This window comes from Triplophysa dalaica, chromosome 4, assembly GCF_015846415.1.
Source record: "Triplophysa dalaica isolate WHDGS20190420 chromosome 4, ASM1584641v1, whole genome shotgun sequence".
Classification (NCBI taxonomy): Eukaryota; Metazoa; Chordata; class Actinopteri; order Cypriniformes; family Nemacheilidae; genus Triplophysa; species Triplophysa dalaica.
In genome coordinates this window covers 18,748,789-18,763,205 of record NC_079545.1, presented here as the reverse complement: position 1 = coordinate 18,763,205, position 14,417 = coordinate 18,748,789, and the positions used below count along the sequence as shown (strand labels likewise).

Here is a 14,417-nt window from a genome sequence, read left to right as displayed (position 1 = left end):
ATGCCATAATGTGGAATAGTGTTTCTTATGAATAAAACCTGTAAAAATGACAAACTTTTTCACTACTTTTTTATAGATGATGTAAAGAGCCTGGTTATACACTGGTGCAGAAGAACTTCCTGGTTCAGTTAGATAAACTTTTAAACTAAATACAAACATGAGAATATTTATAACTGAGCATAAATGTTCATCAAATATCTAATTTATGTAAGATTTAAAAAGACTAATACGAAATAAATAAAAATTGAAACCGGAGATGCTTGGACCATATCTTGCAAGGTGGTCTATAAAACTAAATAATTTGGTAAAAAAAAGAATAAACAGACTCAAGAATGAGGCTTTTGAACGCTTGTTTGTGGTGTGTCTGGCGCCCTCTGGAGGAATCTTTGAGAAAAACTACAACTTTAGTCAAAAGTCGAGAAACACCTCCTCACAGCTGGTTGACTTCTGGATAACACTTGACCTGTCAGCTGCAAAAATGACTGGAAATTGCTATGTTCAGACCCGCAGAGTTTGAAACGTGTCTTTTGGAGAGTTGCGTTGAATTCTTGAGTCATGAGTGATATGAGGTTTTAACAAGTGTAGTCGATGGTGAACTGTAGGCCCTGCAGTGATGCCTCGGACTCTCGTGAGATCCTGAGCCGATCAGAGCTCCGCTCCACACCGCCGGAAGCTGGGACATACTCAGCAAGAGAGGTGAACGAGTTATTTTTTTATTGATCTGTGTAACTGACGGCTATTATTAAATACGAAATATTACACAATGTGTATGTTTATTAATTTAACGTTACTCAGTCAAAAGACTTCGTCCAAATAATCAATAAATAGTTTAAGAGATAGTTATGTCCTAACGTTACAGAAATACATATAAGCTGTACAAAATACCCATGATTTACAAACACATTTGACAAAAAGTACGTTAATTAAACGTGTTTTAAACGTGGTTATTACTAATAAAGCCGTGCATTTTTTTCCGAGGGAACTTGCAAGGCAAAGCGTCGCTTAACACCTGTTGTGACTTATGATGTCGATGATTAACAGGATCTGCTGATGTTGTAACGTTACTGGAGTTAATGTTGTGGAGATTACAATATTTACATAAAAATATAACATTCAATTACAATATTTCAAATTGTAAACTGTTAATAGCTGATTTCTGTAACCGATTGAAAACGTGCCTCCAGGTTTTGGTGTTGTCAGTGCTGTGCGTGTCCATCTGCTGCCCCCACACACCGCTGCTGTCAGTCAGACCAGCCTGACGGGTCTCGCTCACTGTTTAGCAAACTAGCAGTGTCTAAACACCGAGTTAACGATATATTTTGCATTTCGGGCATCATTGTCAGTTTAGAAATGCTGTGTCATTAACGGGCATCTCTTTCGGTTTTTGACACGTTTGTATATCTTTGCTATACACAGAGACGTTGAGTGTATAAAGAGTCTGGAGCGAGATAAGGAAACATGCTTCCGCCGTCGGAGAGGGATTTTGTGTCGCTGACTCTCAGTGAAAGCGGCAGCTACACGAACGGCAAGCAGTGGCGCAGGCAGTCCTGCTTGAGGGTGAGTCTCTCTTCATCTTAATAGCATTTCATTGTGAGGAAGTTCGTATTGATGGAGTTATACTGTGTCTCCAGAAATGGAAACAGCTGTCCAGATTGCAGCGCAGCCTGATCCTGTTTACACTGATGTTGCTGCTTGTGTGTGGAATAGTTACATCTCCCACTCTCATAGCCCACTGGAGAGGTGAGCCGCAGTCACCCTTGTTGAAAAATCACAATACACAGACTAATGGTTTCCATTGCCATTATCATTATTAACCACCAGCTGTTAACTGCCAAACTATTACAAAATTGAGAATTTTTTCATGTTGTGTGTAATGGGGATTTATTCCAGTTTGATTTAAGTGTGTTCTGTTGGTTCTCATTTGCCAGATAACATCCCACCAGTACAATCCAACACATTACCAGTAGAGACCCAAATAGACCATTATAGTTTCCATTAAGCCATTGGAATTCCCAGTTTAACCATTAAATCTATTAGAGTGGAGTGTTTTAAAGTGAAGACATCCCTTGTGTTTTCCAGATGGTGCATTAGGGGAGAACACAGATGATGGAAAACAGCCGTTTGTTTTAGACTTGAAAAATGAGTACAAGTTCGTTCTTCCTGAGCCGCCCTCTGAGGTTAGTGCGCCCCATTTGTTCTTGCTTACATTTTTGAATAGTCTGCAACGTTGAGCTATCAGGTTACTCATAAAACTAGATCACACTTTTTATTTTGTTTCATTGGCGTTTTTTCCTGAAAAATAGAAAAAGGGCTTGCGAAGACGAGGACCCCCTGTTTTGCAGAGCCGTTTACACAGCAAAACAAATGCATCTGAAGGAGGAAAAGCAGTTGTCAGGTTAGCTTTCCACTAGACTTCTACAACATCAAAGTATTTTAGTGATATTGGTTAGTTAATATCTAAGTGTTCCTATTGAAAAAAAATTCCCCTCTGTTCTGTGTATGTGTAGTTGGCGTGAAGCTGTAATAGACCAAGGCCAAGTGTTTGACACTGACATCAAGGAGGCAGAAATCCAAGAAATTACCCATGGTGTGTTTACTTGTAATTTTAGTTAAGTAGAGGTAGAAAGCCAGTAAGCAAATTTATCAGTACTTTGTAAGTGCAGTATATATGCAGCACAGCAGAGCAACTGGCTAAACCAGCTGTTTCCTGTGTTTTTGTTGGTTTCAGCAGAGAGCAGGCTTGAGGCTGTAAGAGAAGCATTTAGACACGCCTGGAAGGGCTACAAGGACTTCGCCTGGGGTCATGATGAGCTCAAACCCATCTCTAAATCATATGCAGAGTGGTTTGGACTTGGGCTAACCCTGATTGATGCTCTGGACACAATGTGGATCTTGGGTCTAAAAGACGGTAATTTAGTTTTCTAAAGATATGGCGAAAGTCTGACCCTAACAGGCCAAAACTTCTCTTAACGTTTTTTGTTTCACTTGTTCTATCGTGAACTTGTTTCATTTCCATCACTTAAGTAGAATTTATTATAAATACTTTCAATTATTTGATTTCAATGGATTTTTTTCTAGGGCTGTCAAATCGATTAATCGCGATTAATCGATTCAGAAATAAAGGCTTGTGTTTATATAATATGTGTGTGTGGTATAAACATTAATATGTATTAATAAATAGACAGACATGTAGATACAAAAGAAATGCATGATGTGTCATTTATATTTATACAAAATATTAATTGCTTTTAAATATAAATGTATATATATTTAGGATAATATATGTATGTATGTGTGTATGTATACTATATATATATATATACACACACATAAATATACACAACACACACACCTAATATATAAACACAAACAGTTATTTTGGAATCGATAAATTGTTTATAAATCAGGACGATTAATCGTGATTAATTGATTTGGCAGCTCTTTTTTGTTTATTTAAAAGTTACTAGAAGTGCAAAAGAAATGATAGGGGAAAGGTAAAAAAAATCCTTCTTGACTTCTGTTGTTTGCCTTAGTTATAATTTATTTTATAAAGTTGTTTATACTGTTATTCACCCTATTACCCAAATGTTGTTGGCAGAGTTTGCAGAGGCCAGGGAGTGGGTGGCCACAGAACTGTCCTTCGATAAGAACGTAGATGTTAATCTGTTCGAGAGCACCATTCGTATCCTGGGTGGCCTGCTGAGCACTTATCATCTGACTGGAGACTCTGTATTCCTGGAGAAAGCTGTAAGGAGCAGATCGTGATAGAGAGAAGAGAGAATCTTGCATACTGTTACTCTGTCTACTCCTATTCTCTGCTTGTATTCATTCACAAGATCCATTTCTCTCTTCTTCCAAGCTGAAGAAAGTGCTGGAGTCTGTCCATTCAAACCCCAAGAGCTTCTTTCTTTCCTGTTACTATAGTCTGGTGAAATGATGCTATTTATGTCTGTTGAATCACTTTGCAGAAAGATATTGGCTCCAGACTGATGCCCGCCTTCAACACAGCATCCAAAATCCCTTACTCTGATGTGAATATCGGAAAGGGGACGGCTCACTCTCCTCAGTGGACTTCAGACAGCACCGTGGCTGAGGTCACCAGCGTTCAGCTGGAGTTCAGAGAACTCAGTCGACTCACTGGAGACCCCAAATACAAGGTCAGGATGGTTTTCTTTATTAAGAGCAAGTGCACATGCAAGAAATTGGGGATTATCTGAGGCTTTCACTTGACAAGCTTGTTGCCTGATGAGTCTGTTGTCATGAGAACAGCTGGTTACTTTGTTTCTGTGTTATTCTTCCAATAGCTGGCAGTAATGGAGGTTATGAATCAGGTCCATAAACTAGACGGGAAGAATGATGGGTTAGTGCCCATGTTCATCAATACAAACAGCGGCCAGTTTACACACCAAGGCATCTACACACTGGGTGCCAGGGCCGACAGCTACTACGAGTATCTGCTGAAGCAGTGGATTCAGGGAGGCAAGAAGGAGAATGAGTGAGTAGAGTCTGTATTGATAGAATTCCATATAATAAATTGTATTATTTATACAAAATTGCTTCTCTTACAGCCTACTTTTTTATATCCCCATTTGTCTCTCTTTGCACGGTTGAATTATTCAAGCATGTGATATTCTCTTATTTTAAGCAAGCAGTAATGTTCTAAAATAACTTGATACCTGATAAAGTGGTTTGAGCTTGACGGCTTTGTTTTAGCATTGCCTTGTAAATACCTTAGCACATGGCAAAATCATTTACTTCCAGACTGCAGTACCATGGCAAGAATAGCACAGAGCAACCCATTTTACATGTACACTGCCTGAGGTATCTGCTTTTTGAATTTTAAAATGGTCCAGTGGTCAACCCTTGTGGGCGTAGAAAAGAGTTTTCACATTTCCACTTTAAATAGGAACAGCAGAGGATTGTTTTTATAATGAAGTTTCAAAGCAGACTGCTGTTATCTTCGTACAGAATGGTTTGGTATGTCACGGTCATACAACCCACAACAAATCTCCATGGGAACAGGCACAATCAAATGAACCTGTTTTGCCGGGAATGAAACGCATGCAAAGGAGCTTAACACAGATTAACATGATGGAGAAAGTTCACCAGTCTATCTTGTTCCAAACTAGGTCACAGGACTTCAGTCGTCTCAGAACCAATCGTTCACATATATGATGAAAAATAAATTGGCTTTAGGACAAAATGTCATGTGGTTCTCAGGACGCTTGATGTTATTGTCAGGCTGTGCATCTCATCAAATGTCACACACATTTATCTGTCATGTAAAGGGATAGTTCACCCCGAAATAACAATTCTGTCATTTTTTTCATGTGTAAATAACTCGCTTTTTCTGCGAAACACAAAAGAAGATATATTGAGAAACGTCTCAGTTTTTGTGTTCATAAAATGGAAGTCCAAAGTTGTTACCAACATACTTCAAAATATTATTTTCTGTTCGGCAGAAGAAAGAAAGTCATACAGATTTGAAACCACATAATGAAAATTGAATTGGTAGTTTCTGGTAAGAGTTCAGAATTTTGTTTGTGCTCCATTGTATTTAGCTTGCTGGAGGACTATCTGCAGGCTATAGAAGGGGTGAAGAAGAACCTGCTGAGGAAGTCTAATCCTCTAGGCCTCACGTTTGTAGGAGAGTTGTCCCACGGACACTTAAGTCCTAAGATGGTAATGTTCTCAATGAATAACAAATCCTTTAATGAGAGTTCAATCAATATCCAGAAGAGTTAGTAATGTATTTTGTTTTTGCTTAAAAGACATCATGGTGACTGCTATTAGCTAACAAAGCCCAAATTTTCCTGCCCCTTTTTTGTAGGACCACTTAGTATGTTTCCTGCCTGGCACGCTGGCACTGGGGGCACATCACAGCCTTCCTGCTGACCACATGGAGCTGGCAAAAGAGCTGATCGAGACCTGCTACCAGATGTATGCTCAGATGGAAACGGGTCTTAGCCCTGAGATAGCTTACTTTAACATGCATGAGGGTAGCAAGCAGGATGTAGAAGTGAAGGTGAGTTGGGTTTCATCTTTTTTGAGTTTTGAAGTATCTCAGGGCCCTGTAACAGTTTTCTGATTTACTTGCCAATATTACAATGACCTCAACACTATAATATGATTGATTTCATTTTGAGCATTTTGTATTGTGATTTAGCTCAATTACCGAATTGGTCTGTACAAACGTACATGTATATATAGTTTCAACTTTTACATCAATGCAGAATTATTCTATTTTTTATGAATTTTTTACATGTTCATTCAAACTTTGATGACATTTACATCATTAGTATTCACAACAGAAACCAACACACACACACAAAAAAAATATGCATGAAAACACTGGTCAAGTGACAAGTTTTGTTAACCATCCTTTCAGCATTCCACATTGATATAAGCTGGTGTTTATTTGATGTGAAATATAATGATCTTGTGATGTCATCCAGATTGCAGACAGGCACAACCTTCTACGGCCAGAGACTGTAGAGAGCCTCTTCTATTTATACAGATTCACCAAGGATAAGAAGTACCAGCTGTGGGGCTGGGAGATCCTACAAAACTTCAATAAGTACACGAGGGTATGTGAGAGAGTTTGACCTGAATTATTTCTGATCTTCATGGGTTTTCTAGAACATGCAAGATGTAGTGTTTCTAGGGAACGTTAAGTGTGCTTATGGCAACGTTTGCTTTACATTTCCTGATAGAAGAGCTTCTTAATGTTCTTTTTCAGTTGTGAGTGCAACCAAATGTTAGCAATCACTGGTTATTTTTACAAAAAAATTAAGGTCTTTGCTATGGTCCCTACAGCAAACACGATTTCTGAGCAACTATTTACCACCAAATATCTGAAAACACACAGTTTGAGTAACGTAATCTAATCTTATAACTTTTGAGGCTGCTGAAATCTGTAATATGTAAATAGTACCGACTTTTTCATCAAATTCTCCATTATTTTCACATGTAAACTTAGTAGATGCTAATGCTCACGTGTAAATACTAACAGACCATGACAATGTATCTTGTGTCAGATATGTTGCTATTTGACTTCTCATATTGTGCTTCGTTTATGCAAACATTTTCTTGCTCCATTTCAAAGTTTGCTTACAGTTTCTGTCGTTGTATTTCTGAGCTTCATGTTCAGCTTTCAATTCGTATGAACAGTTAACCCTTTACAAACATTCTCACTTAAAGTATCCTTCTACCCCAAGGTTTCCACCGGAGGTTACTCGTCCATAAACAACGTTCGTGACCCAGCCTATCCCAACCCTCGAGACAAAATGGAGAGCTTCTTTCTCGGTGAGACACTCAAATACTTTTACCTGCTGTTCTCAGACGACCCCGACCTTATCAGCCTAGATAAATACGTGTTCAACACTGAGGCTCATCCTCTGCCCGTATGGCCAGACGCAGAGTGATGGACCCATGTGCACGCACACAACCAAATGCACCTCTCTCAGGGCCATCAGTACACAAAGATTTGATTCTATCCTTTTGATATCTTCTTTTCTATACCAGGGACTCTTTTTGTAAATTAAATGAATGTTATAGCCATGACATCAGTTTGTAAATGAAGATGTCTAGGTTCCAAATATGGTCTGAACTAGCAGTCCGTATGTTTCTGCTAATGGAATTTCTGACTGTAACTATTTATTCATTTAAGAAAAATAACATACGTTTTCAGTGACTGATGAACACAAAGTGTCATCTGTGCCTGAATCGTGTCGTCTTATATGAAGGGACAGATCTGTAGGTGATGATGCTGTTGTTAGCCCACTGAATCAGTGTGTGCAGTTTGCAGTCTTGTCAGCCCACACACGCAGACATTAAAACATTCATACTGTGAAATCTTACGGGGACTGCAAGCACTTAATGGTTTGTACAGGGATTTTAATGTGCGTGTTTTGTTTTTATGAAAGACCTGCTGCTGTTTCCTGTTGTGTTAGGATGTGGGGTTCTAGGGGGTCTTTCATCATCATGTGATTGACCTTTGAATTGTTTCTTAGACCATTTAGCATATAGAAATACCAGACAGCACTTAATGTTTTAAGCTAATTGGGGTTTAATGGTGGGAAATGAAAATGCACTGTTCATTCCATTCCTAAGAATTTCTCTGTGCATTTTATTCTTTTTAAATTATTTTGAGTGTAAAACTTCAAACTTGCTTTGACTGATTTAGCTGCCATTCCTGCAAATAAGGAAAATTTCATTTTTGAGTCAAGTGAGGTGTTTGGTTTATAATTATATATAACGTATCTAGATTTGATGTTAAGGTTGTCTAGCAGGTGGTGGTTTGAACTTATATTCTTATTCCAGGGTTATATATATATAATAGTTTGGTCCAATGTAATTAGATTTTTTGTGGTAGAAATGTAAGTACTGTAAGGGAGTCTTACTCAAGCACAATATTTAAAAACCAAGAATCTATGATGTGTCTTATGTACTTCTATCACTTTCAGGGGACCTACAGTAGATGTGATTGACAGTAGTATTTATGTATGATCAATATTGTGTACAAGCAGAATTTAGGATATTTAGTAAAGACATTTCTTTTTTTAATTTTTGTGAATTTATTTATTAGTTTAACTTGTGAAAAGTTTCTTTGGGCGACTTAAAAATTCTCAAAATTCTCTTTTTCTTGGGGGAAGGAAAATTCTTTCCGATTTTGGATCAGTTTATGTGGGCCTTTGTGCCCCGAATGTCTTAAGGTAACCGACAACAGTTAGTGAAAACGTTTTAAAAATCGTCAGTGAATATTCCTGCTTTGCTTAAATATCACACATGTATTGACATGTAATTTTGTTTTGAAAGTTAAAACTTCTACTTTATCCAGATGGAACTTTGAGTTGTAGTTTTGTGTGTACAATACCAGTGCAGATGTTAAAAAACGGCTCTGGTGATGTTTAATTTCACGTGTGCCTTTCAAAACACGCAGGGCAATGATGAAGAAATGTTGTGTTTTTATCAAAATCTATTTTAATCATCTCACGCTTGTTGTGAAGCTGTTTACAATGTCTTGTTTCCTGAATAAACAAGTATGATATTTCAGTCTGTGAGGGTTAAATTAACATGTTTACTGTTTCTTTGTAACTTTCCTTTTGAAGCGAGATCTTATGTTTGATAATGAAGGGCTTCTTATGATACAGTTGTTTTATTAAACATCTTAATCATCTGCTTCTTAGATATGACAAATCAACAAGGTTCTATAACATTTATACACCAAAGATGTGCCTAGAATTTCAAAGAGGAATCTGAACTGAGAAAAATAACATTGAGTTATAGATGTGGTACAGCTGTAAATTTTTTCGACTGAAGCTTCCCCAGATCCATTTGGCATTCTAAAATTATTGATTTAGATATGGGAGAAAGATTGTACATAATTTTGTACAGATAGATTTCATATTTCTGGAATATTATCCTTTAATGTTTATTTCTGTGGAAAATGAATGGATTTATTCAATATTTTACAAGTTTACAAATGTAGAAATAAATTGTGAAAAACTCATGACGACTGTTTTTTTGCTGTCTTCACCCATTGTGCAATAATTTCAGATTCCATTTTACGAGCAGCGATCACTGATTCAGGATCTGCTGGATTGGATCCCCTGTAGAAAAAATGAATAAAAAAGAAATAGCAATGACCAAACAAAAATATATATATATTTTAAATAACTTGTAGGTCCTTAAAGTTCAAACCTTAAATCTAGATGATGAGCTCCCTCTGGTATGTTGATGGCAATCAATGACGAACTAAGTGACTTTCTGATCTACAAAGAAAAATGATTCAGAGTAGAACATTGCAAATCTTGAGTCTGATTAAAGATGCACTATATACTGTATATATATATTTCTTGTGCCTTGGCACATATGACAGTAGTTTCTACTCTACGAGTAGTTCATCTTCAAAATAAAAATTCTGTCATCATTTACTCACCCTCTTGTCATTTCAAACCTGTGTGACTTTCTCTCTTCTGCAGAACACAAAAGATATTTTGAAAAATGTTTGAAACAGAACAGCACACCCACATTCACTTCTATTGTAACAAATGCAAGTTAATGGGGAGCTGTTAACAACAGTCTTCAAAATATATTTTGTGTTCTGCAGACAAACAAAAGTCATGCAGGTTTGAAATGACAAGAGGGTGAGTAAATGATGACAGAATTTTTATTTTGAAGGTGAACTACTCCTATAAGGCATCTTACCCCTCCATTAGCCCAAGGATCAAGGTCACCGTTAGAAAATATGATATTGCTTGCAGTGGACAGATCTAGAAGAGAAAACCAAAATAAGCATAATACATTTAGCTCCTGTTCCACAGCATATACTCAAAATATTAGAACTGTTGGATGCATGATTATGATGTAAAACCATTTTATTGAAAAAGCATATAAAGCAGTTTCTCAGCTTACAATCCCCCCAGAACTGGGTCTTCAGCCAGCCAGGACGTGGCACAACCCCCCATCTCTTAGAGCAGTACTGTTCTCTCTGCTGCTCAGTGAACGTCATAGGGGGGAACATGTCTGTCATGTTGTTACTCTCATAGCACATCTCAATCTCAGTGCAGGCCTATAAGAAAAATTCACTCAACAAATAGAGAACGCGATTCAGCATGTACTGAACCTTAAGAACTTTATAACCTTTATAAAAGGCTTAGTGATGATCTAGGTACCTGGTAATCCCATGCGTAGCTGTTGAACCCGAGGCCACAGCCGGTGGGATCTGCACACTCCACATAAAGAGTGTAGAGGTCGAAGCATGCAAGTTTCCCGGTGGAATTATACAGAATGCCTGAGGGAAAGTGCAACATAAATGCAACAGAATGCACTTTGTATATGTGACAAACGTGAACATTTATTTATTTTTTATTTTTTTACCAACAGTATCTCTGAGTGCCGACATAAGATCTGTGCCATTCAGCATGGTCTCACACGCCACCTTTAGAAGCAAAAACACTAAGGTTTACCTTAATGAAAGACAACCTAAAAGAGAAAATGGTGTTCTTTACTCCAACTTCAGGAGCTGCATCGTAAAATCTAAGCTATTTTAAATAGGACCAGATGGGGCGAGACCGTTTCATTTACTCCAAGCAGAGGGGAACATTTCAGAAACACCATTAGGTTCTACATTACGTTTGGTTCCATTTAAGCATTTTAGTAAATAAGCCACTAGTGATGTCATTAAATACATGACGACCTGTTGTTTTTGTGCCATCTTTTACACAATAGAGTATAGCTATGAACCAAGCCAATGATGTGTTAAATACCTTCACCGGATAAGCTGGCAAGCTGCTCATGAATTGAGTCCTGTAAGGATAGTCCAGCATGGCCATCATGGTGAAGGCGTTACGTAAGAGTCCGTTCAGCTGATTAATGTCCTTTGAGGTAGTGGGAGTTTTACACAGGGAGAAAGCAGACTGGATACGTCTATAATCTGTGAAGAACAATGCCCATAACAACATTTGATCCATATTAGTTTGAGGAAACAAAAAAACAAATTTACACTAAAGAGATACTGATACCTTTCTGTTGTGCTAAAGTGTTTAGCTTCTGGAAAGCTCCTTTCACTGCATCTCTACAGGCAGGGCTGACCTTCTCAAAGTCCTGAACAAACACACAGAACACAATGATCGAAAATTGTATCCAAGAAGTTACGAATTAGTTTTAAAGCCGTTTTGAGGCGAAGTAGTTTGGATATACAAAGTGATCTGATTAAAATAAACCTACAGCGGTTACATCCTGGAAGAACTGTTTAGATTCTCCGAGTCCTGCTGTTGACAGGATAGGAGCGCTAGCGGCTACCGCTCCAGTCACAATATTTGGGTACCTGATCCTCATGTAAACACTCAACATTCCTCCGTAGCTGAAAGAAAGATACATTTAAGAATATAATATTACAATGATTAATCTTAATATGATGTAGCAAGTTAATGTGTCATAGGGAGTAGTTAAATAAAAAAGTTAACTTATGATTTACTCAGCCCATCATGAGATGTACAGTATGATTTTATTAAAATTTACTTTATATATACATGTATGTATTTTTTATAAAAACAACTTAAAGAATAAAAATAAAGAATATCTATCTTTATACGCATATAGGTCCCTATATTTCGCCAAAGCGCCAAAGACACATAGGCTACATTTAAATGTGGGGATTTAGAGCTCTGTTTTTATTCCAAAATATTTTTTCTTACGTTTGTAGCTTTAGAAAACATATTAACATACTAGGATCTCTTGGATTACTTCACTGATGCGATTTATGAAGAATGTATGTGCTTTCTGGAGCTTCAACATTCTGGGACATATCTGCATATAATGATAGATATTCTTATTGTTTTATTCATTTTTAAGTGTGTTCAACTGATGAAAGTTATTCAAAAACATCTGGTTGGCATGATTTTTCTTTTTTGATTGAACTATTGCTTTAAATCAAGGTCTCTCTGAATGTTTTTCCATATTCCAAAACATATACCGGTGTTGATTTTGGGATAAAGCACCATTTTATTTAAAGAAACATACTATTTTAAATAGCAACACAAACAAAACTGACTTGATTTGACTGTGAATACAAAAATAAAGAGCAAGAAAGATCTGGAAATTGTTAAAGACATGCAATAGTGTGACACAAACCTTAACAATTATACCCTGATAAATATAAAATGCAGTTCTAAGGATAAGAAAGAATACAGAAACATGTACCACCTTCCACCAAAAACAATGACGGGACATGACTGAGCTCCCAGTTCCTCTTTCAGCTGTGTGATCATGACTGCATAGTCAGCCAAAGCCTGTTCCACTGTCAACAGCCCCACTTGAGGAATATTGAACGAGTCCTTTCCGAATGGAAGAGATTTTCCATAGTACCTCTAGATTAAGTAGAAAGGTAGTGTACCATGGATTTTGCCATTGCTGTCTTCCATTATAATGTCATATGATTCAACTTACGTGTTCAGCAAAGATCACCAGAGCTCTCTGCACTTCTGCCAGCTCTGTTATGAACCCAGAATTCAGAGCAAAGTCCCATATGTCTCCTTCATTGCCAGTGTAGAAGAAAATGGGGCCTTTTTTCCAGTACCGGTCTAGAATAAAGACACAGTGCATTTAGTATAGATAATAATAAAAGGTGAATAGAAAAGTATGAAGGTGGCAGTTCATTACCCGTGAAAAGATAACGCTGATCAAACGTGCCATTCCCCAAACTGTTGAAATTAAAGTGATCTAAAATTTGTTTGAAATACTTTTCTTTAAAATCAGGTGAGAGGTCTCTGTGAGATGAGCTGACCTCATTATTTTGCTTTTCCCTCTGAAGAGAAAACAACATTTGCATAAGAAGAGAATAACAGTTAGATCAACACACATATCAGAGCGTTCGTGAATTACACTATAAAAGCAACATAAACGACCAGACAACATTCATAAAACAGCCACTAAATCCCGAGAACTGCAAGATTCCGTACCGCAGATAACGTTAAACGTGAAAGAAAAAACAAAATGAGTCCAATACAAAACCCCTTTACAGCCATTGTCACACAGACCCCAAAAGTCAAGCCAAAGATACAGCGCTGATTGACATCTTCACGAGTCTGTCATGTGACCGCATCGCGTGTCATGTGACTTTCTTCTACGTTCCTCCTTCACTCGAGTCTGTTCACTTGTGTGATAATCTGACTCTTTGCTGAATGTCCCGAAAAACGCTGGGTGGGTCAAAAGTACATTTTAGGTGTTTTCGATGTCATGCGGCGCCGCAAGAACCGAGAAGGATGACGCCACATTACCGCGAGAGAGAATCGAGCGCCGACTGCTCCATACGCTTTTGAATCACTCTCGCGGTAATGTGATGTCATCCGCCTGTCGGTTCTTGCGGCGCTGCATGACGTCAGCAGTTTTGCAATCGTTTACCAAACCATTTCAAATTAAAAGACACGGTTTGGTTAAAGTTATTCTCTTTTTAAATAAGAGACAGTCATTTTAAAAAGCGGGAAAAGCTGTGGACTCATTTATATTATATTGCTTTTAGAGACGATGTATACACAGCTAATGTCATTTAGATATTTATGGGAAAGTCATCATATAGTGGAAAAAAATACAATACGTTTGTAAACAGTGGTCATTATTTATACATTTTACAGTGTTCGATGAGCCGTCGTTGATAATCTAGCAAACGTCTGTAGCGCCATCTGCAGTCTATGCAGGTCACGTTGAGGGATCAGTAATGGCTGGAAAACACTACAAGACTTGAAATCTCAACTGAGTTTAGACATCATACACTTGCGGACACTTTCAGTTAGAATCACACTAACAGATCAGATCAAATCTGAAGATGGCACAGACTTTCTGCAACAAATCCAGACTAAATATCTGGGCAAGATCTCAGAAAAAGTTTTGTTACATTTAAGCCTGAAGTAGAGAAC

General features: G+C 37.6%; 2 protein-coding genes across 3 annotated transcripts; one reads left to right on the top strand and one right to left on the bottom strand.

Moving 5' to 3' along the window:
• The first annotated feature begins 1,242 nt into the window (after window positions 1-1,242).
• man1b1b (mannosidase, alpha, class 1B, member 1b) lies at window positions 1,243-9,511 on the top strand. Of its 2 annotated transcripts, none has more exons than XM_056745728.1 (13): window positions 1,243-1,557; window positions 1,632-1,740; window positions 2,080-2,177; window positions 2,304-2,395; window positions 2,508-2,587; window positions 2,732-2,908; window positions 3,599-3,747; window positions 3,969-4,157; window positions 4,305-4,495; window positions 5,562-5,682; window positions 5,831-6,025; window positions 6,456-6,587; window positions 7,218-9,511. In XM_056745728.1, the coding sequence occupies exons 1-13, from the start codon at window positions 1,459-1,461 to the stop codon at window positions 7,422-7,424; spliced, it is 1,839 nt and encodes a 612-aa protein (XP_056601706.1). In that variant the 5' UTR covers window positions 1,243-1,458; the 3' UTR covers window positions 7,425-9,511. The 2 variants fall into 2 exon arrangements, with proteins under 2 accessions (XP_056601706.1, XP_056601705.1); XM_056745727.1 differs by having other exon boundaries at window positions 1,244-1,557; window positions 2,729-2,908.
• dpp7 (dipeptidyl-peptidase 7) lies at window positions 9,418-13,808 on the bottom strand. Its single transcript, XM_056745729.1, has 13 exons — window positions 13,464-13,808; window positions 13,165-13,309; window positions 12,952-13,085; window positions 12,709-12,872; window positions 11,731-11,866; window positions 11,526-11,607; window positions 11,271-11,437; window positions 10,882-10,942; window positions 10,677-10,795; window positions 10,417-10,573; window positions 10,210-10,274; window positions 9,703-9,773; window positions 9,418-9,611 (listed from the first exon to the last, which is right to left on the bottom strand). The coding sequence occupies exons 1-13, from the start codon at window positions 13,527-13,529 to the stop codon at window positions 9,509-9,511; spliced, it is 1,470 nt and encodes a 489-aa protein (XP_056601707.1). The 5' UTR covers window positions 13,530-13,808; the 3' UTR covers window positions 9,418-9,508.
• Between the last annotated feature and the right edge of the window lie 609 nt (window positions 13,809-14,417).

Excerpts from the sequence above, each read along its gene's own strand:
- man1b1b (XM_056745727.1), top strand. The coding sequence starts at position 1,459 with ATGCTTCCGCCGTCGGAGAGGGATTTTGTGTCGCTGACTCTCAGTGAA. Across the intron at positions 5,683-5,830 it reads GACACTTAAGTCCTAAGATG|GACCACTTAGTATGTTTCCT; the intron begins GTAATGTTCTCA and ends CCTTTTTTGTAG. Across the intron at positions 6,588-7,217 it reads ACTTCAATAAGTACACGAGG|GTTTCCACCGGAGGTTACTC; the intron begins GTATGTGAGAGA and ends TTCTACCCCAAG.
- dpp7 (XM_056745729.1), bottom strand. The coding sequence starts at position 13,529 with ATGGCTGTAAAGGGGTTTTGTATTGGACTCATTTTGTTTTTTCTTTCA. Across the intron at positions 11,867-12,708 it reads GTCATTGTTTTTGGTGGAAG|CTACGGAGGAATGTTGAGTG; the intron begins GTGGTACATGTT and ends TCTTTCTTTCAG. Across the intron at positions 9,774-10,209 it reads ATCCTTGGGCTAATGGAGGG|ATCAGAAAGTCACTTAGTTC; the intron begins GTAAGATGCCTT and ends TTTTCTTTGTAG.